This window comes from Canis lupus, chromosome 23 (genome assembly GCF_011100685.1).
Source record: "Canis lupus familiaris isolate Mischka breed German Shepherd chromosome 23, alternate assembly UU_Cfam_GSD_1.0, whole genome shotgun sequence".
In the NCBI taxonomy this organism is placed as follows: domain Eukaryota; kingdom Metazoa; phylum Chordata; class Mammalia; order Carnivora; family Canidae; genus Canis; species Canis lupus.
In genome coordinates this window covers 20492864-20520860 of record NC_049244.1, presented here as the reverse complement: position 1 = coordinate 20520860, position 27997 = coordinate 20492864, and the positions used below count along the sequence as shown (strand labels likewise).

General features: G+C 36.7%; 1 protein-coding gene and 1 long non-coding RNA gene across 8 annotated transcripts in view; one reads left to right on the top strand and one right to left on the bottom strand.

The window, feature by feature from the left end:
- Positions 1 to 27997, top strand: part of UBE2E2 (ubiquitin conjugating enzyme E2 E2) — a 528260-nt gene that overhangs the window by 477004 nt on the left and 23259 nt on the right. For all 7 annotated transcript variants that reach the window (XM_038570719.1, XM_038570715.1, XM_038570718.1 and 4 more), the window contains one exon: positions 4475 to 4622. In XM_038570719.1, coding sequence (XP_038426647.1) covers positions 4475 to 4622 — 148 coding nt within the window. The remainder of the gene's footprint in view (positions 1 to 4474; positions 4623 to 27997) is intronic.
- Positions 176 to 21425, bottom strand: LOC102151630. The gene is made up of 5 exons (XR_005376958.1): positions 21292 to 21425; positions 19459 to 19513; positions 15574 to 15779; positions 9816 to 9865; positions 176 to 320 (listed from the first exon to the last, which is right to left on the bottom strand). It is a non-coding gene; the product is annotated as an uncharacterized LOC102151630 (long non-coding RNA).

Genomic DNA, 27997 nt, shown 5'->3' with positions numbered 1-27997 from the left:
AAAAAAATATTGTAAAGTGCTATTTGTGGGAGCCTACAGCATTAAAACATAGGAACAAACTACCTGTTTGATTCACTGTGGTTTATTCTTTTTTAAGATTTTTTTATTTATTCATGAGAGACACAGAGAGAGAGAGAGAGAGAGAGAGAGAGAGAGCGGGCAGAGCATAGGCAGAGGTAGAAGCAGGCTCTGTGCAGGGAGCTAGACGTGGAACTCAATCCTGGGTCTCCAGGATCACTCCCTGGGCTGAAGGCGGCTGTGGCTGTGGCTGTGGGTTGAGCCACCTGGGCTGCCCTTCACTGTGGTTTATATATGAATACCTGTTGGGACAAAAGTTAACAAACAGCAAAGTAGATCCTTTAATCAGTATTACAAAACATTCAAGTGTGAAGCATTCTCTGTCCAAAAAATCCACAAGATTCTTTGCAAACTCATGCTTTATTTTTCATCCAACTATACTTTTAATGAAATATCTTCACTTAAAATAGAGAATCAACAGTAAAACCAACCTAATTAGAAAATGGGCAAAAGACATGGATGAGCATGAACATCCTAAGAAAGAGGGTATCCAGATAATAAATAAGCACATGAAAAAGTATGGAATTAGGAAAATGCAAATTAAAACCACAATGCAATACCAACCACTACACCCAATCAGAATGGCTAAAATCATATTACACCAAATGCTGGCAAGGATGCAGAGAAACTGGATCACTCTGCTGGTGGGAATATAAAAGGGTGCAACTGCTCTGGAAAAAATTATAAAAAATTATAAAAATTATAAAACTAAGTATGAACTTATCATACAACCCCACAATTGCATTCTTGGACATCTACCTCAGAGAAGGCAAAACTTATGTTCACACAAACATACACATGTTGATGGCAGCTTTATTTGTGATAGCTAAAAACTAGAAATAATCCATTCGGTAGGTAAACGGTTAAACAAACTGGTACATCCATACCATGGAATACTACCTATCAATAAGAAAGAACAAACTATTGATACGTGCAACAATTTAGATGAATCTCAAGGGCAATGTGAAAGTAAAAAGAGGTGATTTCAAAAATTACATTCTATATGATTCCATTTATGTAACATTCTTGAAATGACAGAATCACAGAGGCAAAGAGTAGTGGTTTTCAAGAATTAAGAGAGGAAGATAGGAAGGTGACTGTGTCAGTTAAATAGTAGCATAAAGGATGTTTGTGAATGAACTATTATGTATCTTGGCTGTGGTTGTGGTAACAGATATACATGTGATAAAATTGCATAGAAACACGTGTGTACATGAGTGCATATAAAACTGATGATAAATGGAAAAGGTCAGCAGACTGTATCAGTGTGAGTTTCCTGTGATGATACATTACAGTTATGTAGGATGTTGCCATTGGGGGAAAGTGGATGAGAAACATATGTGACCCGTCAGTATTATTCTTACAACATGGTGTGACTGTATAATAATCTCAAAATTAAAAGTAAAAAAGGAGGGAGGGGCATTGAGGCTAAGTAGGAGAGCATGAGGTTTTGGGTCAACAAAGCTGTGTTCAAATTCTGGCTCCTCCACTTGCCAACTGTGCAACCACATGCCAGTTCTTTAACCACTCTGTGACTTCATTTATTTTTTTCCTGCTGTGTTATTAAGATATAATTGGCATAAAGCATTGTATTTATTTTAGGTGCACAACATAATGATTTGATATATGTATGTATGTATTGCAAAATGATTACCACATACATCCATCATCTCACAGAGTTACAGTTTCATTTTAAAAGTAGGTACAATACCTCTTTGAATTATTTTGAGGATTAACTGGCTCCTAGTAGCCAATCAGTATCTGATAGGTTTATAAAAGCCACTCATCATTTACACTGGATCATAAAAATATTTTGTCTTTCCATCTAGTAAGCACTTAAAGGAATAGACACACTGATTTCTCTGCAGAATTTTAATATTGTTAGGTATTCTCTATTTCATTAAATTCTGCTCATGTCTCTATCTGCTTTTATAGGATTTACTGTTATTCTTTTCTTTTCCTTAAGCACTCAATAGATGCCTTTCCTCCTTTCTAATTTGTGTATTTGAAACTGTAGATTTCTTTATGATAACTGTTTTAACCAAATTGCAAAGTTTGGTATTGGCAGTCCAAACATTTCACTGTCATTCAGTTATAAATGTAGCCAATTTTTTTCCTTTGATCCAAGAATTATTTGAAAAATGTGTTTTTCAGTTTCCCAAACATTTGATGGAGAATTTTTGTGGTCTTAATAATTCTTTGAAATATCTTAAGCTTCCTCTGTGGCTTAGTATGTGATCAGTTTAAATATGTTTCTTATGTGAATGGAAAAGAATGTATATTCTTTGTTAAGTGTGGAATTTCATTTTCATTCAATCCCTTGATTTTGTTAATTTGGTTGTTCCTATTTTCAGTATCCTTACTACATTTTGGTCTGGATGACTTCCGTTACTACAGCAAGATGTCCCTCTGATTGTAGACATGTCATTTTCTCTATAATTTTGCTAAATTTCACTTTTTATATTTTTGGCTATCTTATTAGGTACAACAGTTTCAGAACTGTTACATTTTTCTGATGAGTTGTTCATTTTATCATAATGCAGCAATCTTCTTTATTCATTTTGCCTTAAACATATATTTGATCTGATAGTAATATAGCCACTTAAGCTCTTTTTTTTAGTTGGTGTTTTCATAGTACATATGCCCACGACTTAGAATTCAGAGGAAACATTTTTCTCCTCACTTCAGAGCATAGGCTTTCTCCAGCACATGTCTTTGCTATCTCTCCCAGAAGGCATTTTCTTTTCAAGTCCATCCATTTACTGGGATCCCTGGGTAGCTCAGGGGTTTAGTGCCTGCCTTCAGCCCAGGGCCTGATCCTGGAGTCCCAGGATTGAGTCCCACATCGGACTCTCTGCATGGAGCCTGCTTCTCTCTCTGCCTGTGACTCTGCCTCTCTCTCTCTCTCTCTCTCTCTCTCTCTTCTCTCTCCCCCTCTGTCTCTCATGAATAAATAAAATCTTTAAAAAAAAAAAAAAAGTCCATCCATTTACTAAAAGACTAGCTGCTCAAGTGGCCTAATCTATATAAAGCCTCTCAATTCCAACCTCTTGCCACATGTAGACCTAAGATTTCCCCTTTCTCCATGAAGGCGTCAAATCCCAAGCCCCCATTTTATCAAGACTAGCTATTCCCTCTTCCATAGGTCCCACCCCTGGCAGCTACACTGTCAGCTCATGTGCTTAGTGCGATTCTTGGTTTTCAGTTCTGGCCTCTGGGAAATCTCTGTGCAAATTCAGCTATGCATTTTTTTAAATGTTACAGTTTCCTCAGCATTTTTAGGTATTTGGAGTGTGTATAGAAGAAATGTTAAAGTTCTCCATAAGGTCTGGCATGTGGCTAGAAGAACAGGTCTTATTAGGAATACTCATCTAGCCTGAAAATGGTACTGTGTTGTTCAATAATTGTAGAAGACTGGATCTGTCCTGAGTCTTGATTTTATGCAAACTAAATAAATTGAGTTTGAGTGGGTGCCCTGGTTAGGTGGCAACACCTACAAATATCTGCCATATATTTTTTGGTTCATAGCCATTTTGAACTTAGATACCAGAAGACTGGTATTTAAAAAAAAAAAACAAGATTTTTTTGTATATTTCAACTTAAATGTTGAGAATACTTATAAACATGTTATTAATAAATAGTATTAATATCTTATTATTATTTACATAAAACTTCTATAAAACAGAATTTTACCAGAGTTATAAAACTGATTTAGACTTAACTTTTTAATTGAAGTTCTTTAAAAATGTTATAAACATATCTCAAAATTATACCTAAACAAAGTGCAGTGGTAATCTACCTATCATAGGGAAGAGGTAGACTATGTTAATATTATATTCAAAATATAGAATTTAAGGAGGAAAGGATTCATAAATTGTAACTAGTATAGTTTCTTTATAAACTTAAGGTATATTATTTACATACATGCCTAATTCATGTTTTCAAACTGTGACAGAGAATAGTATTTATGTCCTTTTTACAATATTCCAGTGCTGTTTTGAACTTTAAAATATACAAGTCCTTAAAACAATTGGACTCCCAACAAGTTTCCTTTGAAATTTTTATTTTTTGAATTTTTTTCTTTCAAATGCTTTTAGAAATCACAGTTAGTTTTTCCCTTATGAGCATTCCTACAATTGCACTAAGAGCAAATTCAGTCCCCAGAACATTAGTTAAGTGATAGGACTCTTCATCAAAAGCAAAAGGACATGATTTTGCTATTGGGGTTTAGTTCTCTGTGCCAGAATGGTTCAAGTTCTAAAATAATGATTTTGTTTATTGATTCTTCTTATGTGCCTGAGGAGAAATTTAAGTATATGGTTCAACCAGTGACCCTTGGAATATTTTGTCTAATAAAAAGTATATCTATTTATAACAACTTTACATTTTCTTCTAGGTTACCTTCCGAACAAGAATCTATCACTGTAATATTAACAGCCAGGGTGTCATCTGTCTGGATATCCTAAAGGACAACTGGAGTCCAGCCCTAACCATTTCTAAAGTTCTCCTCTCCATCTGCTCACTTCTTACAGATTGCAACCCTGGTAAGAGACTTTAAGTCCAATATTGAATTCTTGAATAAGTCTATTCAAGACTTAAATGTCAGACCTTAGTGAATTGTTTACTACCACCACCACCACCACCACCACTACTATTATAACTATTATTATTATTGATTTTAAATTTCCATAGTATGTAACTGCTTTTGTTTTAAATTGGGTTTTCTCATTAGTCTTTTTTAAGGTCTATTATTTGCCAAGAAGGAAAGAGCATAGTGTGATAAAAATTAATGAAAAATCATTTTGGATAGGGAAGTGCATTTAAAGAATGCATTATATTCTGCTGCCAAATAATAATAAAAATTCAAATTGAATAGCTTAATCTTTAATTAGATGCCTACAGAAGATGTTAATTTGAGAAATGTGGGCTATTAAAATCTGATAACAACCAGCAGCACCACACAGACGTGACCTTGTTGGCATTTTAATAACCATGCGTCCTTTCAAGCTAATAGAACAAAAAAGCTGAATGGTTGTCAACTAGGAACTATAACTTTCTAGGAAAACTAAAGAGAGTTTATAGCCAAGCCTTTGTGGCTTGCTAGGGTGCTTTATGCTCAAAGTTCTTATTTTCTGTGTTATACTAAATGTGTGATTATGTGTCTTTGACCAGATTCTCTTAACCAGAAGACAAACCCACTGCCAGTTTTTTACATATTTGGGTTTATTTTGGAAATTACAAAAATCCAAAGGTAGCTACAGAGTTTTCATTGATTTTTTTTTTCAATGAGAAATTCTTCTTTGAGTATTTAATTAGTATTGAAGATGAAGTTCTGTCTTCCACCTTCAGGAATAAACTCACTAGAAGGTGAAGTTTTAGACAAGAGAGAAATGACAAAGGGGAATCAGGGTCTCTCTTAGGATCCTGGCTGGTCTATAAAACATAAAGAAATTATAATCTGTTTGACTTTTGTACGTTACTTATTGTTTAATAGAAATTTTTTAAAATAAGGACATATAAAAATACTTCTACCAAAAGGAAAATAAAATATAATTGTGTAAGATCACTATAAAATGTTTTTTAGGGGATCCCTGGGTGGCGCAGCGGTTTGGCGCCTGCCTTTGGCCCAGGGCGCGATCCTGGAGACCCGGGATCGAATCCCACATCGGGCTCCCAGTGCATGGAGCCTGCTTCTCCCTCTGCCTGTGTCTCTGCCTCATTCTCCCTCTCTCTCTCTGTGACTATCACAAATAAATAAAAATTAATATTGTACTTACTACTATAAAAAAAGTTTTTTAAATTATTTCATACTTTTACCCCCAAATAGTAGTGAATTTCAGTAATGCTGTACTAATCTAAAACTGAATGACAAATACTGTGTTCTTTCTATCTCGTTATTCCTATTTCAGTCCCATTTGTATGACTATGTATAACTTATTTGGAGGTAATGTCATTAAAAAACACTTTTTGTGTGATATAAGGCCTACATCAAGTGGTTCTTCTGGAAATAATGGAACATGGAACTGCATCTGCCTCCTCACTCCCAAAAGAGTACCTCTGGGGGTTGCTGAAATTTAGAGGGGAGTGGTATTTTAAGAGAAAATTTATTTTGGGAAGTCAATCCCTTACTCAAGAAACTTTTGGCATGAGGTCATCATACTGTACACCTTAAACTTAGTGTTTTATGTGAAATATATCTCAATAAAACTAGAGGGAGAAAAGAAAGAAACTTTTGAGACAATACCATTTATAAGGCACTTTTGAGCACTAGATGAATATCCTCACTTCTTACACTTGGAATAAGGTATAATTTTATACTTAGAGAAGAAGCTCTGTGCTGAGAGCCATTCCTTATCCCAGTGATATCTAGGCCTGCTTGGTCTCCCAGTCAGCTGAAATGGGCCTGTCACTCTGAATCAGCTCATATGAGGGAAGCTGTTCTCTGTACAGGTAATCTCTGCTTAATACATTCATCCCACCAAAGCCTTCTCTCAGCAATCAAAACAATTCCTGTTTAGTAAATTAGAGTTTTCTTTTGCCAGTGTCTCAGAAAACTACAGATACATTCTGCAAAACAACAAAAATAAAAATCATCCCTGGCTAAAGCAAAATCACATACATGAAATAAATAGATTTTAAAAATATCCTATTAATGGTAAGAATAAGCCTAAAGGATAAAGAAAAAATAAAGAATAAGCCTAAAGATTAAACCTAAAGTTTTATCAATTTGATGTAGCCCATCTGATAAAAGAATAGAATATTGTTTGTAAAATATATGGTAACAAACTAATGTTTATTCTTTAGGACGTATAAAAATGTTTCCTAATTGGCACATGATATATATCTATATGGCACATCACATCACACTTCTAGAGTCTTGAAAAAGAGTTATTTATCTTAAACAAGTCAGAATATCCATTCCTTTGTTTAATGGATTTACTTCACGTTCTTTTCTGGGTCACATCCAATCTGCAGATTTTTTTCTCCCAGTTTTAACTTTAAACTTCAATCTAATGTATCTTCAAATTATCAAAAATATAAGTTTGATAGAATACAAATAAATAAGATTATCCTATACTGAATCTATAAAGCTGTTTTAACACCAGAAATACTATCAGTTCCGAAGCAGGCTTTGCCTAAGAATATAAATTTAACCAATTTTAAAAATGTTTACTCACTCTTCTCCCTACATATAGTGATTTTTTATTCAATCTTCATATTTATAATTTACGTTTGTCTGTTTTAAGAATTTTGGTCTATTCAGAAATAAATGTTAAATGTTTGAGGGTAGGGTTATACATCCTACTTCATGGTCTTTATAGTTGGCAGTTACAGATTTTAATACCAGCTCCACTGTTAATTAGTTCTGTGACTCATACTGGTCACTTATCTTTCCTCAGATTCAGTTTCTTATCAGAGATAACCGTCAGCCCTACGTAAATCACAGCATTCCTATGAGGTATATGTGCAAGCCCTTTGTAAACAGTCATGAACTGTTGTTGATGTCATTTCCCAGAGTATTTAGGACCCCAAATGGACATACATTCAATGGCTGATAAATACCTACTCAGATGAATTTAATTGAGAGAAGAGAGTATTGAATAATCTCTAAATACCACCACCTCAGCACTGACACTCTTGGATTTAAACCCTGGAAAAAAGCCTAACCTTGAATTAGTAGTCCCTATTGTATTATTTCCTAGGAAGGATTATTTCTCCAGGTGACAAAATGTCCAACAGTTACCAGCTGGTTAATGGGTGCACAGGTGATTGTCATGCTGTTCCCAGTGCAGCAGTCTAGGTGGGTCTAACTGCTGACCTTTATAGGGCTGTTCACACTTCACAGTGATGTTTATTGATGAGCCTGCCAGAGCACTCTTATTTGTCAGATATCACCTGACTGCCAGAGTTTGGCTGTGTCACCCTGTTTGAGGAACAAAGTAGAGGATGATAAGCTCAAAAGGCCAGGACCAACCTTCCAGGCTTTTGGAGTTTCATCCTCCTTTTTTTTTTTTTTTTTTTAAGATTTTATTTATTTATTCCTGAGAAACACAGAGAGAGAGGCAGAGACACAGGCAGAGGGAGAAGCAGGCTCCATGCAGGGAGCCCAATGTGGGACTCGATCCTGGGTCTCCAGGATCACTCCCTGAGCTGAATCCTGCTGCTCAACCACTGAGCCACCCAGGCATCCCTCATCCTCCTTGGTGAACATGATTTAATCCATGAATTGCTAAAGTTTAGAGTACTAATCATATTTCCATTTTTCATGGAATGTTATTTGTCAGTGCTCTCTTCTCAAGCATATACAAAATTTAAGCTCTGTTCTATTTGATTTTGTCTTTTGAAGTTTGTTTTTGCTGTTTTATGGTTATTTTTTTAACTCTTAGATGTTTATCATATTCTTTATTTGAAGTTTATTATTTAAAATATGCTTATCGGGGATCCCTGGGTGGCTCAGTGGTTCAGGGCCTGTCTTTGGCCCAGGGCCTGATCCTGGAGTCCGGGGATCAAGTCCCACATTGGGCTCCCAGCATGGAGCCTGCTTCTCCCTCTGCCTGTGTCTCTGCCTCTCTCTCTCTATTTCTATCATGAATAAATAAATAAAATTTAAAAAAATAAAAATAAAAATAAATAAAATATGCTTATCTTATGATCTTTAGACCTAAAAATAACAGGTATTTTGCCTCAGACAAAATGAACTATCCTGAAAACACTGACAGTTATGAGATAAAACAAGCAGCTCAACAGTTTTTCTATACCAGATGCTTTATTTACAGAGTAATTTTCAGAATACTTCTAATCTTTTTTTTTTCTGAAAAGTACCTAAATCTAGATGTCATCTGGCATTATTTTATTTATCTCAGTTCTACTTTTCTACCCTATTGCTGTTGCTATCAAAGTGTTATAAACTTATATCATTAAAAAATTATCCCCCAAATATATGGCTTTTATGAGATAATTAGAAATTTTAAAACTAACCATTTGATATTGAGTTATTGCCAGAAATTTTTTGATATAATAAAATAATTTTCATTATAAATTTTTTACATGTCCTTATCTTTTAGAAAAATGGAACTATTTGCAAATAGAGTTCTTTGATATTTAGAATTTGCTTCAAAATAATCCAGAAAGGTTGGAAGTAGATAGGGATGTGGAAGATAGGAAATTGACCATTATAATTGTTGAATGATGGGTGAGGGGTACATTGGGGAGTTTTATTATACTAGTCTACATTTGAATATGTTTGAAATTTTTCATAATAAGGATTTCTTTTTAACTGCCAAAGATGAGCAGCAGTGTAATCTGTAAAAGGTGTGTAATTTGACTCTTGTTTTTTTTTAAAGATTTTGTTTATTCATGAGAGACAGAGAGAGAGAGAGGCAGAGACATAACATAGGCAGAGGGAGAAGCAGGCTCCTCTCAGGAAGCCTGATGCAGGACTCGATCCCGGGCACCGGGATCACGCCCTGAGCTGAAGGCCGACACTCAACCGCTAAGCCATCCAGGCATCCCGACTTGGTTCTTTTGTTCTGTGAGGGAGTCATTTGGGCTCTGACCCTCACCCTGTATATTTCATTCCCCTATCATCTGCCTTCAGACTAAAAGCTGCCTTGTGGTTCAGCCTGGGCCATCAAGGTCCTGCATTCATACAACCATGAAGTCTTTATTGGCCACCCTTCACAAACAGGCAGAACTACACAGGCCAGGTCAAATGAAAATGCTCTGAGCATACTCACGAACATCAACACTCCAAGATGGATGAGCTCTTCCTCCTGCTTCCCAACACCTTCCAAATAAAAATCAAGTATTGGTTACTCCCATTCTTAGATTTATGCATATCTTTATTAGAACAACAAATAGGACCAAGAATGGCAGCTAACTAACCCTCAGCCTTACACATTGATTAAGCTGAGGGTGAGCACAGCTGCAGTTTTATTGGTAAGAGCTTTATTCTTCTCAAATGGACTGAGCAAATGGAAAGAAGAATTTGCTCCCAGTCTTTTATAGTATTCTGGAAAAGGTTGGAGAATGGCTTCTTCCTCAGTCTCCATCACAGCAATTTGTTTCAGATCACTTATGACCCATTTTTTAAACAGCTGATACAATCCTTATCCATAAATTATCTCAGATACCTAACTTTGATTGTTATTAATTGCTTGTCTTTGACCTAGTTGTGATTGTATAATAAATTGTGTTACTGAACATGAAAATTTTATAATTGCTGGTGACTGCTAGGGGGATGGGGACCAGAAAGTAGAATTAATTATTTCAACATAGGTGTATTTGTGTAAATTATTTACACTAAGTCTGTGAGTTATTAGACTGATGAAAGGTACATAAATGGATTTTTTTAAGATTTTATTTATTCATGAGAGACACAGAGAGAGAGGCAGAGACCTAGGCAGAGGGAGAAGCAGGCTCCCTGTGGGAGCCCGATGCAGGACTTGAACCCAGGACCCTGGGATCACAGCCTGAGCCAAAGGCAGACACTCAACCACTGAGCCACCCAGGCATCCCAATAAATGTATTTTTAAGAGGATCCTGCTGCCTACTAATAGTAGCGTGAACCTGGCTTCTACACATCCTACTCAGCTATACTTGAGAACTAGCAACGAACAGTTTCTTTAACTGAAATTTAGATAAAGCTGTGAAAACAATAAGTTTACCTGTTTATTGTGGACTATTGTTGATGTCAGGTCTTAGCAGGAATGCAAAATTCTTTTTTTTTTAAAGACATTAAATATGGGAACATAGACATAAGGTTTCTCCTAATGCCTATGACATTTTTAAAAGTGAGAAAATTAGGAAGTAAAAATATATGGTACAACATATATCTAACTTCAAGCTGTTTTCTTTGTGAAGAATTGGCTTTCTTCTAAAATGTCACAATGATAAATTCCAGAAGTCATTCTAATCAGTGCTTCCAAAAGTGGATATAGATAGGCTATAATTCATAGTCATTTAACTTCTCTGACACCTTATGTAAAGGAAAGCTATACTTATATGTAGGTTGTCAATCTACCTCGTATTTTAAAAACCAGGAGAGTAAGTAAAGTCCAAAAAAATGTATAAAGGACTTTGGGTTCTAACTCAGTATTATCTGTAGAATTCTGGCACACTGCCCCCTCTTGCACCACAGGTCCCATCAGCTTCCTCAGATCTGTTTGGAAATATGGATTCATATGTTTTATGAATTAAAGAAGTTTCACAGAAGTGATTCTGTACCATTATACATTTGGTTTAAAAAAAGGGGGGGTGGGCAGCCCGGGTGGCTCAGCGGTTTAGCGCCGCCTTCAGCCCAGGGCATGATCCTGGAGACCTGGATCGAGTCCTACATCAGGCTCCCTGCATGGAGCCTGCTTCTCCCTCTGCCTGGGTCTCTGCCTCTCTCTCTATCTCTCTCTCTGTCTCTCGTGAATAAAAAAATAAAAAAGTACCAGTGGCTCAGTCAGTTGAGCATCTGACACTTGAATTCAGCATTTCAGCTAAGGGCATGATCTCAGGTTCATGGGATGAAGCCCACAATTAGGCTCCGAGGTCAGTGCAGAGTCTGCTTGTCCCTCTGCCCCCTCTGCCCCTTCCCCTGTTTGCTAATGGGCCCCTCTCTTTCTATCTGAAATGAATGAATGAATGAAATTTTTAAGTATGGATTCTGGTTACTTATATATTTATAAAATGTGTTTCCCTACCATGTCATTCTGTAAAAGGAACTCTAGTTATTTTACAAGAGATACTACTATATAATAATATAATACACTAAAAGATCCAGTTTTATGGACTTTATCAAAGTATGATTTTCTAGAAAACACAGAATGAGAAAAGAAAGCTAAAATTATCTGATCATGAGTTTAGAATTTAGATTGCCAGGTAGTGAAACAAGTAAAAAGAAGTAGAGTCAGAGTTGCCAGGAAAGGATTGGTAGCTTCAGTATAGAGGGGAGAGATGATTGCATGACAAAGCAGGTATCCTAATTAAACCCTTGATATTTCTGCTTTGTGTAGGTAAGTCTTTATTTAGTATAACAATCAGTTTGATATCTTTCCTGAACATCCAGTTTGCCTAGGTTAAAAAGAATATTAGCTGTTTATTATTTTTTTATATATCATTGTCCAAAAATGCTGATCTACAAAAACTTTACTTTCTTAAGTACATCTATCTCCTTGGTAATTTGATTCTTTTAAAGATGGTAAAAACTATACCTTACTTGCTGATATATGAGTCACATTCAAAATATGCCTGTAAAAGTTTTACCTTCACATCTCCTTTAAAGAAAAGAGCCACTGGAGAAATTGCTCTGTTTTGGTAAAGAAGAAAACACAACCTTGTATTTATCATGCTTATGTTTATTTTTCTCACTGGTTTCCTTACCTCTGATCCAGGAAATAGCTCTGAACCAAGTAATAGCTATGTTACAAACATTCTTAAAGCAGGAAGATGAATTCCTGGGAGAATAATATATTTTCTGGTTTTGTTTTGTTTGTTTTTTACTACTATATAGTTGTCCACTCATCCTTTGTAGGATTCTGATTGGTGTGTACTGTAACAGCACTAAAACTCATTAGTTTGGTATAATTAGGATGTCAACCAAATTAGTAATTTTTAAATGAATTGTAGGAGATTTTAAGTAAATGAAGACCTAATTATGTTTAAGCACATGTAGGAAATACTAGTAAAGTGTTTAAACTAGATGGCTTTAGACTCTACTTTACCAAAGATAGGGAAGAAGTGGGATTTTCACATTCATAAAATAGAGAAAATGGTTATAATGAACCTTAATGTATTCCTTACTCAGCTTCAAAACTTATCTTTATTTAAGGTTTGAGTGTTTTTATAGGTTATCAAGGACTTTTTTCAGACAGGCTAAATATTCTTAAATGATGTGCTTCACACTATTAACTTTCATGACAACCCTTTTATTTATTTATTTTTTAATTTTTATTTATTTATGATAGTCACAGAGAGAGATAGAGAGAGGCAGAGACACAGGCAGAGTGAGAAGCAGGCTCCATGCACCGGGAGCCCGACGTGGGATTCGATCCCGGGTCTCCAGGATCGCGCCCTGGGCCAAAGGCAGGCACTAAACCGCTGCGCCACCCAGGGATCCCAACAACCCTTTTTAAAAGATATAATACAGTAAACTTCAGAATAGGTCACTGCATTAGAATTATGGTGCCATATGTGTCGCTGTGGAAAGTAGCAAACTGGTAGTCAGTATTCTTTTTAGAAGAAATGAAGGTAAATTATTTAAACAACACATGCAAATAAGGTATATTTTAAATCATAACAATATACTGTTTTAATACGGAATTTGAGAGTTCTGAAACAAAATAATAAAAATCCTCTAATTGTCCAGAGATTTACTTGTGTGGACAAAAGATCTGGATGATTGAATAATATGTTGCCTTTTTAATTTGGATATTAAAGGTCATGTTTTGGGAGAAATATTATAATTGTGGAAATATAAAGAATTAATATAACCCTACTAATTGTCTGAGTCTGAGACCCTTAATTACCAAGCAGCTATCTTTATATTTCCTTACTTTCTAAAAGCCTTCCATTTTAGTATCTGGTTTGGGGCAAGGTGCTTCCAGTAACAACACTCACAATAATTCTTACTTAAAAAAGAAGATGCTTCTGACATGTCAGACTAATTAGTAGTGTACACAATAGCAATAACTTCTTTCTTTTTTCCTACTCCTTATAGTTGTCCTATAAGAGATCCTGAAGCTTATTGCTTCTTGTGGGTGTTGAATTTTTGGTCACGTTCTATTGGTGTGGAATTTGTGTAATAAGCAATATAGGAGTTCTTTAAGCTATAGGCATATTTCCACAACTCATGGTGTTCCTGGGAAAAAAATCATAAATCAAAATGTTTTAGATATATTTTAAAAACCTCCTGTTTAAGAATATCCTATGGAGAAACCTATTGCCAAATAAAGCACTTAAAAGCTTGAATAATAAACATCCCAATTTATCTTTTCTTGAAAATAGAAGGGTATTTTCCCCCTAATTCAGTGCTGCCATCCCTCTGAGAGCATTTCCCCAAATAAGTCATATTTTTTTGTAATATTCAAGTGCTGAGGGCAAGTTACAAAAACCTATCTAACTGTGTGCCTGTCAGCAGGTATGGGTAGTACCTTATAGGGCAACTGCTTGCACTGGTGAGTTGCATAACCTTTTATACAGAGCATTGTGGCCACATGCATACTCCAGTGACTGACTTTCTGTCTAGACTGGCTCTAGTGATGGAAACATGTTCATACACAGTCTAATTCAAATACATAGGGGGAAGTTAGGACTAATGGAGACCTAGAGGAGATGTTTATAGTTTATCTAGCTTTGAGTACCAGCATTAGATTTTTATAAGACGAGCTTTAGAAAAGATCGCTCAGCTACAGTGCATGAATAGTAAATAACCCTGCTACACTGGGGAAAAAGGCACATAAGATCACCAGCCACTCCTGCTCCTCTCTAGGAGGATTCATCTACCTGAGGAATGTCTACAGTTTTATATAGGCAAGGGGCTGATAGGGCTGGTGTAGCTTAACATTAGCCTTATTCAGAATGGTTCCATTCCTACAGAAAATGCATCCTTTCAGTAGATTCACACTCAGAATATTGTGGATAGCTTTGAGTTCATCACATCTGAGTTCAAAATAATCTGTGTCCAATTTGGTGAAAATTTTTAAGTGAAAGGTTACTTGTTGCGGGGGGAGGTTTTCATTTGCTTGTTTAATTCTCTGGAAAGGTGATTTAAAGTTGCAGTTATCATACTAGACAAAGGAGCCATTGATTTAAGCTCCTTTGGGAGTTACATTTGGGGAACTCTGGCTATGTTGCATATTCATAGTTTTCATGGTGGCACAAGGATATCTTAAAGGTTAAAAAAAAGGGTCTAGATGTACTCCTTGAATATGTCTCGGTATCAGGTTTTCTTTTTTTCAAAATGAAAGTATCTTCAGTTTTTTCTCATAAAAATAATACATGCTTATTAAATTTCTCTTAAATCAACTATCCTTTAAAGATAAGTATTTAATTTTCATTTAAGGCTCTTTGCTCTACAAACTCGAATTTGATGGGACTCAGCAGAGTATATTTGTCAGTTAAGTTTGTCTCATTATAATCTTTGTGTAAATTTAGACACACTGACCTCAATGTTTAGCCCTGGCTTTGACCTGCTTCTATTTAGTGTTTCCCTATGCATATGGATTGCTCCTTAATTAATATAAATCTAGACATGGGGATTAGCCGTTGCTGCAAGTTTTCTGTTATAAAGTCTCTTGCTGTCCCTGCAACAATAACCTCTAATTTATTGGTTTGGAAGTTGATCTCATTATAAAGCTGCTGTATATATTAATTTATGATGAAAGTTCTCTTCAATTTACTTTTCAGAAAATGTCACTTTGGGGTTTTCCTTTTTAGAAATCACCAATGATCTCTTTTTTGTTTAGAGAAGCACTAATAAGAAAATGGGTGGTGTAGATCAGTACTTACCAATTTCTGCCTTCTCCCAAAACTGCCCTCTTCCTCCACTAAAATCAATTAATGAGTGTCTTTCTTAGTTTAAAATACTGCAAATTGTATTAGAGGTGTTTTTATCCCATGAAGTATCTTCGGGTCTTTGGCATCTGATGCTGTTTAGGGGATTGGGCAGAGCTGTTAAAGCTACATGTTTCTTCTGTCGTTGTCAATGGAAGGCTCTGAAAGCACAAATAAATTGAAAAGTGAAGCAGACTTTTGGCATAAACAGACACCATCCTTTCCTCACATGGGAATGTGTCTTTCACTCAGATGTGTTTACCCAAGGAGTGATTCAAGACTTTCTTTTCCTTACTTGAGGTATTTCTGAAGAGTCAAAAACATTTTGCCCAGTTTTTAATTAACTTTTTCTTTATTATTTCTTAAATGAAGATCGTTAAAAGATTAGAAAGATTACAGTGGTGAAAGGGGGCTTAAAAGATTAATTTTTCTCATTCTAGAATAAAAAGGTTTTTTTTTTTAAGATAGGGAAAGAACTTTGCAAAAATTGTGTATTTCAGGTCAAAAGTCTTTCATAGTGTCCCTAAATAATCTCTCCCAGTGGGGTTTTTTTTCCTTTCATTGTTTACAGTTTAGGACCAGTAGTAAGTTTGTCACTCTTTAAAATTAGTCCTCTTTCCTTCCAGAGTCACTTTTTTTTTTTTTTTGACCATAGCATTCTATTATTATTTGGGTTTATTTATAGCTTCTATCAGGAGAGACATAATTGTGTCAAGCTTTGCTAAGCAGTTTAGTTCCAATGACAAGACTTATTTTTCCTGTGCTTGTTGTCCAGCTGTTCTGTAGTCTCTTGCTCTCCACACAAACAGAAAGGTTTCAGGTGTTACTCCCAGGTAGGCATTTGCCACAGGTGTCTTTTCTATCACTTAAAATATGTAAAAAGTGATGAGATTATTAAATAGCTGATATGGTTCTTGTAATTCTCTTAGATCTTCACTATATGCCACTTTTGAAACTAAATGCTATTTCTTTGTTGGTTAATTAATTTTGCAATTTAGACTTCTGTCTTCATTTAGTCCATATCTATAATGTGGTGGTTTGTTAATACAATAGGTTTGTTATTGGTAAATCAAAGTATTTTAATATTTATTATCAGTAACACCTGTGCCTGGTTTATAAATGACATAGCATGGACTTTATGTAAGTTTTAAAAGTGAATATATTCTTAAAAAGTGGTAACAGCATAAAACACTATAGAGGATGTCGACTGCCTGTTGTGTACTCAGAAGGTCCCTCAGTCTAAAGGCCCTGGTGCTCTGATCTCCTTTCTGTCTTGGTACGATTCCCCACATGGCTGTCACATTCCCTTTTTCAGGTGACCTTTCATGGAGTATACCACCTTCTGAGACCACTGACACCACCCATGAAGCACTGAGGAGCTCCTTCTGTGATCACACTGACTTTTAAAGAATCTTTATGTACAGAGAAATGGTTAATGAAACTATTCTGTATTTTGTTAGTAGTTGTCTAATGTCTTCAGGGACCAGGTGTGGAGACTGGAAGGAATAGTGCTACTCTTCAGGTGAAGCATTAGATTTTTTTCCTGCTGACTGCATATAGAAATAGCCAAAGTAGTGTGAACCACTGTTATCTTGCTTACTTTCTCACATCAGCTTGTTCATTACTGCCTTCTACAGACTGCGTCTTTCACAAATTCCAATCGAAGAAGCAATTAAGAGAAAGAGTGAACCACAAGAGGTCATATAGGAAGTAATACAATCCCACATCATTTTTTGAAAAAGATAGGTACTAGAATTTCTTATATATAACTGTTTCCCGGCCTTTGTGACCCTGAAATGCTTTCTTACTCATCTTTGGCCTGTCCACATTAGCCCAGGGATTCTTTTGTGCTTTACTTCCTGTGGTTTGTAATATAAGAATAACTGATCAACTGTATGTGTTTTTCAGAGTACATACGTACAAACTCCAGCTTCACGTCAGGCTCTGATTTGACTCCTCCCTCAAGTCTGCAGGGTATCCTTATCCTCCATAAGAGTCACTGAGCTGGAGCTAATGGCAAAGTGAAATGGACCAGCACATATTTATGTTCTTAGGCCAGAGCTTTGTGGTATATCTATCCTTGGTTAGTCTTTCTCCTTTCTCCCTCTTCCTATTAGCCAGTCTCTTCTCTTTTATCAGTATTTCCAGCCTCTCCTTTCTTTCACCCAGAGAAATGTTTTTTTAAAAAAAGAAAGAAAAGAATATCCAGACTATTTTTTATTTGTGTTTATTTTAAAAGAGCTTTATTTAGTGTTATCTTTATAACCATATGACTTAGCTTGTAGTGTCTGTTGGCCTAGTATAACCTTGGAATATTCCATTTCACTTCACGTGCCAGACAATGGCTCTTGTCCATCTGGTGTGCCAGGGCAGGAATGGCCCATCAGCTCTTAAAAGGGATATGGTGTCAACTCTGAAAATGTGGCTGAACACTGTGAGTAATGTTGGAGCTGTTGCCATTCTGAGCCAACACATATCTTCCTAATGCCATGGCTTCTTTCTCCAGTTAAACAGTTGCTTTTCTATTTTTTTTAAAACAATTGCTTTTTAAAATGTAGTTTGAAAACTATTAAAGTCCTGTGCTCTGTAAGTAGCATAGTCAAAGCAGTATCACTTGCTTAGGACAATAATCTCATTTTGATGTTCTGAACTTCTTTGTTCTTTTGTTTAGATGACAAGGCTTTCATGAAAATCCTGGGTTAGTCTATAGTGTAAGATGGTTTATGTTATATAGCTCTAAGCTATTGCCCCTCACAGCATATATGCCTGACTTCTCTAATAGTGACATACCTTCACATGCATGCATCTTTTCAGCAAACTTTATGATGTCCCTTGTTAGATTGACCAGTATCAAATACATCATGAGCACAATGAAGTTTGTACCTTGCCATGTTAAAAAAGATGAAGTCAAAGGAGCTAAATTTTAGTGAGTTTTGAAGATGTCAAGAAAACTAGAGTGATACTGCCTAGCTCTTTCACGCACTAGATAAATTGTGCCCTCGTTTGCAAACTGAAGACCATATTTCTGACCCTGACTATCTTGCAGCATTATTATAAAGATAAAGTGCTGTGTATAGACCTCTGTAAATACTTTGAAGGCTCGGAGTATCCTTGTATGGAATGTATTGAATGGAAGGAAGGCCTGTATTAGCTCTGCAAGGTGCAATAAACCTGGCCTTTGAGATATCTAAAAAAGCCATTTTGTTTCTTCCACAAAACCTTTAAATGGATTATTCAGTTTTGTGAGTTTGGAATTTCATATGTGATGGAATTCACCTTCTTGAAGGAAAACTAATAGGAAAAATGAATTGTAATTCAAAATTGACTTCATGATTTCAATTTGCTTTAGGTTCCTATCCTTAAAAATCTAAAAAATTTACAACTTTAATGTTATCTTCTGTCATCTATAAAATGAAGCCTGCTTCTTTATTCACAGCATACACGGTGCACAAACTTATGCCCATCTGTATGCAACCCCATCTAGCCAAAGACCTTCCCAAGAAACTTTGCCTTATTTCAAGTCAGCCAAGCCTTTTTAAACCTTTAAACCCACTCCTCTTGTTCCTTTGCTCTTACCGTGTATATAATATGTCTTAGATCCAAAGACAGTTTGAAATTTGTCAGGATATTGTATCAGATGACAGACTTCTGAAGTTCAGAGACTATGTGTAGCTTAGGTAGAAGCAAAACCTAGCTATTTTTAGCCAGGTTTAAGGAAATTTAATTACTGAACTAGATATACTTTATTATCTGGATTGTTTGTAATGTTTTTGAAATATGGCAGAGTGGACTTCTGCTTCTGGCCATGAAGAAATAACAGGATTAGATTTATACTCTTACCTTAACCAACTAGAAAACCAGACACTGAACAACAGGCAGCCCAAGACCAAGATCCCTGAGAGAAGAGAAACAAATGAAATGAGTCTCACACTTGCCCCAGCTAACTGCCTAGAGGTAGTTTCCAGGCTGCAGTACAGGGAAGAAGAAACCAAAGAGAGCGCCCAATGGTCTCACTGGGTAGAGGAGATAGAGATAGGGACGACCTAGGTGGCTTGTATTTGTGGGACAGAGACCCAGAGAAGAGGGACTGTAAAGAGAGAAACTGAAAAGGGATCCCCTCAAGTCTTTGGCTAAGTTTAGATTTCTGCATATGTCAGAAGAAGCCACTTGGGGCCAGGGAAAGAATCTGCACAAAGCAGTAGGCTGAATAATTCCTAGAGCTCACACAAGGCTCTCTGTGAATGGAAAGACTTCACAATAAGCAGGAATTTAAGTACTCCTCAGAAGATACTGCCTTAGTAGTAGGGGTGTATTAGCTCTACCCTAAAGGCTACTCCTGACCTACACTAACAAATTTAAAAGCAAGCTTGAAGGGATCAAACTTTGCCTAAATAAAAACATGCTAGAACAGAGTACAACATTCTTTAAGGGAAAACAACAAATTCCAAAACCCAGCAATGTAAAATTCAGTGTTGTACATCCAATAAAATATTATTGGGTATTTTAAAAGCAGGAAAATAGAATCCATACCAGGAGAAAAATTAACCCATGGTACCAGATGCAAAAATGACAGAGATGATGGAATTAGTAGGCAAGAATGCTAAAACAGTTATTATAAATAAATTCCATATGCTTAAGATAGAGTATGTGACACCTGGGTGGCTCAATGGTTGAGCATCTGCCTTCAGCTCAGGGGATGATCCTAGTCCCACATTGGGCTCCCTGTGAAGAGCCTGCTTCTTCCTCTGCCTATGTCTCTGCCTCTCTCTGACTCTCATGAATAAATAAATAAAATCTTTTTTAAAAAAAGAAAAAAAAGGTAGGGGAAAACACAGACCTGATGAGGAGAAAAATATGAAGATGGAAATGAAACTTCTAGAGATAAAAAATACATTATCTGATGTTAAAATTCCATTGGATGGGATTAACAGCAGATTGCATACAGTGGAAGAAAGTTGAACAATGAGAGTAAACATAGTGATAGAAACTATCCATAATAAAGTAAGAAAAATAAAAGCCTTAAAAATAAAATGAACAGAGCCTCAGTGAGCTGTGAGATGACATCAGGCTATTTAACATACTTGTAATTGGAGTCCCAGAAAAGGAAGTCAGGAAAGAAAAAAATGTTTTAAAAAATAAAGGGAGGAACCTCCAGTAACAGAACTACAATATTTGCCTTCCCTCCTAAAACAACCAAAAGACAGAGACAAAATATATAAAACAATAGTTTTCAAGACATGAGGCTCAGGCAGTAAAGGTCAGTGATGCCCTGATACATGGGGAAACCATGTGAGCTCTAGGCTACTGAGAGTTTCAGTCTATAGTGCTAGAAAGGGGACCCAGGTGGACACCAGCAGACTAAGTTGAGCAAACAGAACTGAGTCCAAGAAAATTGAGGTAGTGAGAGTTCATAAGACATACTACAAAGAGGAAAGAACTACATGCACAGAGGGAACCTCAAATATCTGCAGAAAGCACCCCTTGAGTATTTTTCAGAGTGGGGATCACATGCATACAAGGACATTACCCAAGTTTAGGGAAAGAACTGGTTTGTTCCCCTCTTTGCCACCTTGGTGATGGATGGATTCCCACCCTACGGCTATGGGGAGTGGCCAAACACACAACATCCAATACTGGACAAATGAAATTTACAGCAGTTTTTTAGTCACTTACATTCTTAGCCTTGTAGATCAAGACATCTTGCAGGGCCTTATGGGGATTGCATGCTGGAACGGAGGGAGCAACCAAGGGCTGTGGGAGGCAGGCTTTGTAGTCTCAAGAGTGCAAGCACTCCCTGGTTCCTGGTCCCTGATGTGATTGGCTTGTTTGAATAATCCCACAGCCTGGCAGGAAATTGAATTCCACTACTCAGTGATAAGCAGGAACTGTTTCTGGTGCCCATTGATAAAGAGGGTTATTCAACTCGGGGCTCTTATCCTGAAAGCAGAGCCAGGAAGAGAGTGTGTTGTTAGGCCATTTGAGGCCTTCCTGATTTTCCTGAGATGCTGAGGCAACACATAATGCTGAACCTTAATTTTAGGTCTTTTTTATTATTATTATTAATGAGAGAGAGAGAGAGAGGCAGAGACACAGGCAGAGAGAGAAGCAGGCTCCTCGCAGGGAGCTCAATGCGGGACCCGATCCCAGATCTCCAGGATCAGGCCCTGGGCTGAAGGCAGCGCCTAAACTGCTGAGCCACCCAGGCTGCCCAATTTTAGGTCTTATACTACAAGAACTATCCTTAAAGGATTAAAGGAAATAGTGCCTTTTCCCACCAGCCAGACTAGAAAAATTCATAATTCATGGAACATGTGGATATATAGGAAGGAATTGCCTTAAATTGTGGAAAATAATTAGTCCTAGACAATGTAAGCACTGCTTCAGTCCACCTACTGGTCATAAAAGCAAAACCAGACAGGATAAAAGTGTCTCCAAGAACATAGTTCAAGAATATCTATAATAATACTGGCTTAGTCAGTTAAGCGTCCAACCCTTGATTTCACATCAGGTCATGATCTCAGGGTCATGAGATTGAGTCCTATGTCTGGCTTCATGGTGGGCATGGAATCCAAGAGTCAGTCTCTCAAAAAAAAAAGAAAAAGAAAAGAAAAGAAAAAAAAAAAAAGAATACAAAAATAAAAAAATTAATAATTAATTTGAAAAGAGGAATATAAAAATCTGTAGCATCCCACAGCATAAAATCCACAATATCTGACATTTAAGGATTATCGCCATGCAAAGAAGCAGGAAAAGATGAACATGATAAGGAGTATAAATAATCACTTACTGGAAACTGATCCAGCACTGACATAGATGTTAGAATTAGACTAAATAATGGTTGATAATTTTCTGAATTTGATGAGAACTTTAAACACACATATCAAAGAAGCTTGATCAATCTCTAGCAGAAGAAGCATGAAGAAAAGCACACCCAGGCACATTATATCAAATTGCTGAAGAATGATAAAGTGAAATTCTTAAAAGAAGTCCCCCCTAAGAAATGGTCGTTTTATTAAAAGAAGCAAAGATAGTAATGACATCGTCTATTGAGAAACTGTGCAAACCAGAACATGGTCATACTACATCTTTAAAGTAAAAAAGGAAAGACTATCAACCTAGAATTTTATACCCAATGAAATATTTTTCAAAAAACATTTCCAATAAAACATACCAAAGCTTATGCAGATTCTAAAGTAAAATTTGGCAGTGGAAAAGGCCTGTATAAGATAAAAGATTTTTAAAAAAAGATAAAAGATAAAAACCAAGATAAAAAACAAAAACATAAAGAAAAAAGATCAACAAATTTGATTATGTAAAATTTCTTTAATTCCGTATGGCAAAAATACCATAAGCTGTTCACAGCAATCTTGCAACATATGTAATGGACAGAGTTAACATGCCTAATAGAGGAAGAGCTATAGATCAACAGGTGAAAAACCAGCAACCCGGTAAAAGATTGGGAAAATGATCAAACAAACAGCAAAATACAACCAAGAAACATTGGAAAAGATCCTCAAACTCTAATAAATACCAACTAAAATAAGATTTCTCTTTTTTTCAATCACTGAATTGACAAAAATTAAAAGATTAAGAACATTCTACATAGGGAGGGTGCTGGGAAAGGCACATTTATACACTGATTTTAGGAATATAAATTGGGAGGCACCTGGGTTGCTTAGTGATTGAGCATCTGCCTTTGGCTCAGGTTGTGATCCGGGATCCTGGGATTGAGTCCTGCATCAGGCTCCTCACAGGGAGTCTATCTCTCCCTCTGCCCATGTCTGTGCCTCTCTTTCTCTGCGTATCTTGTGAATAAATAAATAAATAATAATTTAATTTTCTAAAAAAGAATATAAATTAGTACTACCTTGTTTTTTTTGTTTTGTTTTGTTTTTAATTTTTATTTATTTATGATAGTTACAGAAAGAGAGAGAGGCAGAGACACAGGCAGAGGGAGAAGCAGGCTCCATGCACCGGGAGCCCGATGTGGGATTCGATCCTGGGTCTCCAGGATCGCGCCCTGGGCCAAAGGCAGGCGCCAAACCGCTGCGCCACCCAGGGATCCAGTACTACCTTGTTTTGAGGATAATTTGGAGGCACCTGTCAAAATGTAAAATGCACATATTTCTGACCAGCGGTCTCACTTCTGGGAATCCATCCTGTAAAAATACAAGTGCTCATGAGTATATGTACAAGGAATATTCCACAACATTATTTATAATAGCAAAAAATTAGGGAAGTTCTTACTGTCCATCATTCGGGAATGGTTAAATAGATGTTCTGCAGCCCTGAAAAAGAAAAGAAGGCAAATCCACAATAGTATGTAGTTTGATCTATTAAAAAAATTAAGCCGACCATTCACACAGAAACACCCTCACACACACGTTTGACTATAAAATGCATAGAATTTAAAATTTTTATATAATTAAAAATTGTTTTAAATAAGTATTAGAAAATTAAAATGAGAAAGCCTAAAGTTAAATTTTAGCTGATGAAAGAGCAATCTTTTAAGTTAGCTTCTGAAGCATTATTAGTTTTTAATTAGTATTTTCAAATTTATCCAGGTCTTACCTTCATGTAAAGTAAATGCTTAAGAATTGATGAGTATGTCTTTTGATTTGATTAATAAGAACCAAATACCATATGTTAAATCAGGCAGAAACTTATGTTGTGGTAGAAAGATGCAAATAACTATTCTATTTAAACTTACAGTAAAGTTGTTGTTCCCAGACTATACTTTGTGAATGTTCTCTGTACTTCTTTATAGTTTCAAAGCATCAGCCTATTTCCATCCACTCAAGTCCCTGATGATTCATTCCTAAAATGATGAAGTTTCCCCCCTGTGTCTTGAGGAATAATTTTTTATGCATTAGTTATGTGTGTATTTACTGCTTACTTGTACTATGTTAATTTACAGAGCCTTAGAAACTCATTAGGAAATAAAAACATTTCAGAATTAAAGGAGAATAAATTTCCACTTTTTTCAAGGAGTTTTAGTAAAGAAGTGTTGCTTCAGCTCCTCTTTGATGTCAGCAAAGTGATTTCTAGAGGTAGTACCCTCTTGAGAACAGGGGAGCATAGGAAAAGGCATCATCTTTCATCTACTAGGCATCAGGGGAAAATGTAACCTTCTTGTTTCTTCTGTGATCTTCCTAATAGAAATTAGGATGCATTTTGAGAAATTTTAATTTTTACTTTTAAAATGTGTATTGTATGTTTATTTTAGTGTATCGTTTCATTGACATACATTGCCTTTGTAGTAATGATCAACTGAAAGATAGGATGGAAAAATTTTTTTAACACCAAGAAGGAAATTTTCAAATGGCTGTGATGTTTTCTTCAATGTTCTCTAGTCTAATGTTCTTTAAATAGTTAGAGAGGCAGTAGGTGTAAGGAATTTAAGTAGTCAAATAAGTGATAACATTATCCCCCCTGCTGTCATCCCACCCCACCCCCCCCCCCCAGACAATCTATTTACAGTGTATATTTTCTATTTGACATGGCCCAGGAGATAAAAATTAGGTCTGGCTTCATGTCTTAATTATGAATCCACATGACCACAGGTTCTCACCAGCCACCATTTAATGACTTGGCTGCCCATGAAAACAAATGTTTTTTATGATGAGGAAAAAACTTACACCAAGATCTAAGCACATCTCAGTTACAGTATCAAAGCAAGGAGATTGCATGTGGAGCATTGCCTAAACCGAAGCAGATCCTTAGGCATCACGCAGACGGCCCCTGGTCACTGTCAGGGTCATCACTGGGCTTGAGGGGGAAGGAAAATATCCTATAGGTTGTCCCTTAGGAAGCCCTAAAATATTGCTCTTCAAGAATCACCATCCAGGGGCTCCTGGGTGGCTCAGTGGGTTAAGCATCTACCTTCTGCTCAGGTCATGATCCCAGAGCCCCGTGGTCAGGCTCTGCTCTCCAGGGAGTCTGCTTCTCCCTCTCCCTTTGCCTCTGTCCCTGCTGTGCTCTCTCACCAGCACTCTCATGAATAAATAAAATGTTTTAAAAAAAAAATCACTATCCAACAAGTATGCATGCACTTAATGCCACTGAATTGTACCCTTGAAAATGTTTAAAATGGTAAATCGTATGTTATGTATATTTTACCACAATAAAACAAATTGAAAGAATCACCATCCACTTTGTAAAAGCAGCTGGGATACCAAACAACTAAACCTAAAGACTGAGTAAGTTTGACCCAGGATGGGAAAGACAGGAATGTTGAGCTTGAGCAAGCCCTCTCTGCCTGCTGATGCAGCTGAAATGAAATGAATGCAGCAGCATTAACACCCAGACAGCAGTGAGGGTAAGAAATAGCTAGTAACTTCTCTTTTTCTTCTGCCAGGGTTGGCAGTGATAATGATAATGAATACGGTGATAACAGCAACAGCTTGCTAATTTTGAGCCTACCGAGTTCTAGGCACTGTATTCAGTGCTTCTCATTAGTTTTCTCATTTAATCCTCTCAGCCACCTTATGAGGTGGACACTGATGTTATCTGCTTTTTGCAGGTGAGAAAATGGACTCAGTACTGTTAATTCAAGGGGTAGAAGCATGGAGTGGGGCATGGGGGTACAGTAACTCCACTCTTTCTCAGTCATCAGACTCCCTTACCAGGAGTCTCCCTAAATAGCCAAACACATTAGACTCAAGAGGTGAACACAAGACATTCCACTGCCCTTCCATCTGCCCCAAACAAAGGTGCCTTATCTCACTGAACCCCCCCCCCCCATTCAGAGGACCCTAGCAATCTGTACAAAAGAGATCATGAAGAGAAAGAGGAAAACTCTGTGAGCAAGATTCTAGAAGCTGGTTTAAGACAAATCACCCTCAAATATGGCATTGTTCTTAACTGATTTGTTCATCACCAAAGTCTATTGTAACACACAGGCACATTTTATAATGTACACATTATTCAAAATCTCCTCCAAGAACACAGTTTTAATTGTGGGCTCAGGATTGCCTGGCCTAGGGTAAGGTAGAAGAAACTACCTTTGTAGTTCTAAAGGACTTCAGAACCTTCATACAGACAGGAGTGATGTGTAAGTGCTCCCTGCATATATTCTGTGTAGCACCTGTTTTCTTCTGTGTTTAGTAGTACATCTGCCAATATTGACATCTGGTGATTATAAGGTTCCAATATCTTTTCCAAGGTACCTCTAGCTACAGGATATCTTGCTTGGCATTGTAACAGCATTCTGCAAGTCTCTCTTATTTTTTTTTTTTAAGATTTTATTTATTTATTCATGAGAGAGAGAGAGAGAGGCAGAGACACAGGCAGAGGGAGAAGCAGGCTCCATGCAGGGAGCCCGATGTGGGACTCGATCCCAAGACTCCAGGATCACACCCTGGACTGAAGGCAGGCGCCAAAGTGCTGAGCCACACAGGGATCCCGCAAGTCTCTCTTAAATGAATGTCCAGGGGTTAACAGTCTTCAAATTGTTATTCATCTACCCCAGTGTTTTCACAGTATTCTATTTACATACTTGCTTTCACACAAATTATTCTCACAAATTTCTGAAAGTAATTTTCCTATTCACTCTAAAGTAGTCATTTAAAATTGGCCTATTAATAAATAGGCATTGCAATTATTATTAATTACTATAATTTTAGAGAATCCTCAGGCACTCAATTCAACACATTTATTTTTAGCGCCAAAACTTGGAAGGAACTATACTAGACACTACAGGAGAGGGCTATGATCACTACTACTATGGGAAATATTCTTCTAGCTATTACATTCTAGTAGAGGGTGAGTTCGGAATAAGAGAAGTACATAAATAGCATATTGTCTCATTGGAGAGGGTGTGGTTAGCAAGGAGGAGGGCAGCTGAGAGAGGATTATAGGATCATAGGAGTATGGAACAAAAAAAAAAATATGTAGATGAGAACGTAAGAAGGATAGCTGACCAGAGAGGACTTGCATGTCAGAAAAGGAGGATGGAGATATGAAACATGAATTCCTACAATTGGCCCATAGGTCAGGAAAAGCAGCCTCTGGAGGTGTGCTATTCACTGAACTGTGTCCTTTCAAAATTCATGTTAAAGCCCTAACCGCAATGTGACTGTGTTAGGAGATAAGGACAATAAGGCCATTAAGGTTAAGTGAGGTCATAGGGGTGGAGCCTTTACTAGTAGGATTGTGTCCTTACAAAAGGAGACACAAGAAGCCGTCTCTCTTCTCCCTGCCTTGTCTGCAAGGCAAGGAGAAGAGTCCTCACTAGAAACCCAGTTGGCTTATGCCTTGGTCTTGGACTTCTTAGCTTCCAGACCTGTGAGAAATAAGTTTCTGTTGTTCAAGCCACCCAATCTATAGCATTTTGTTATGATGGCCTGAGCACACTAATAGAGTGTATATGAAGTTTCAG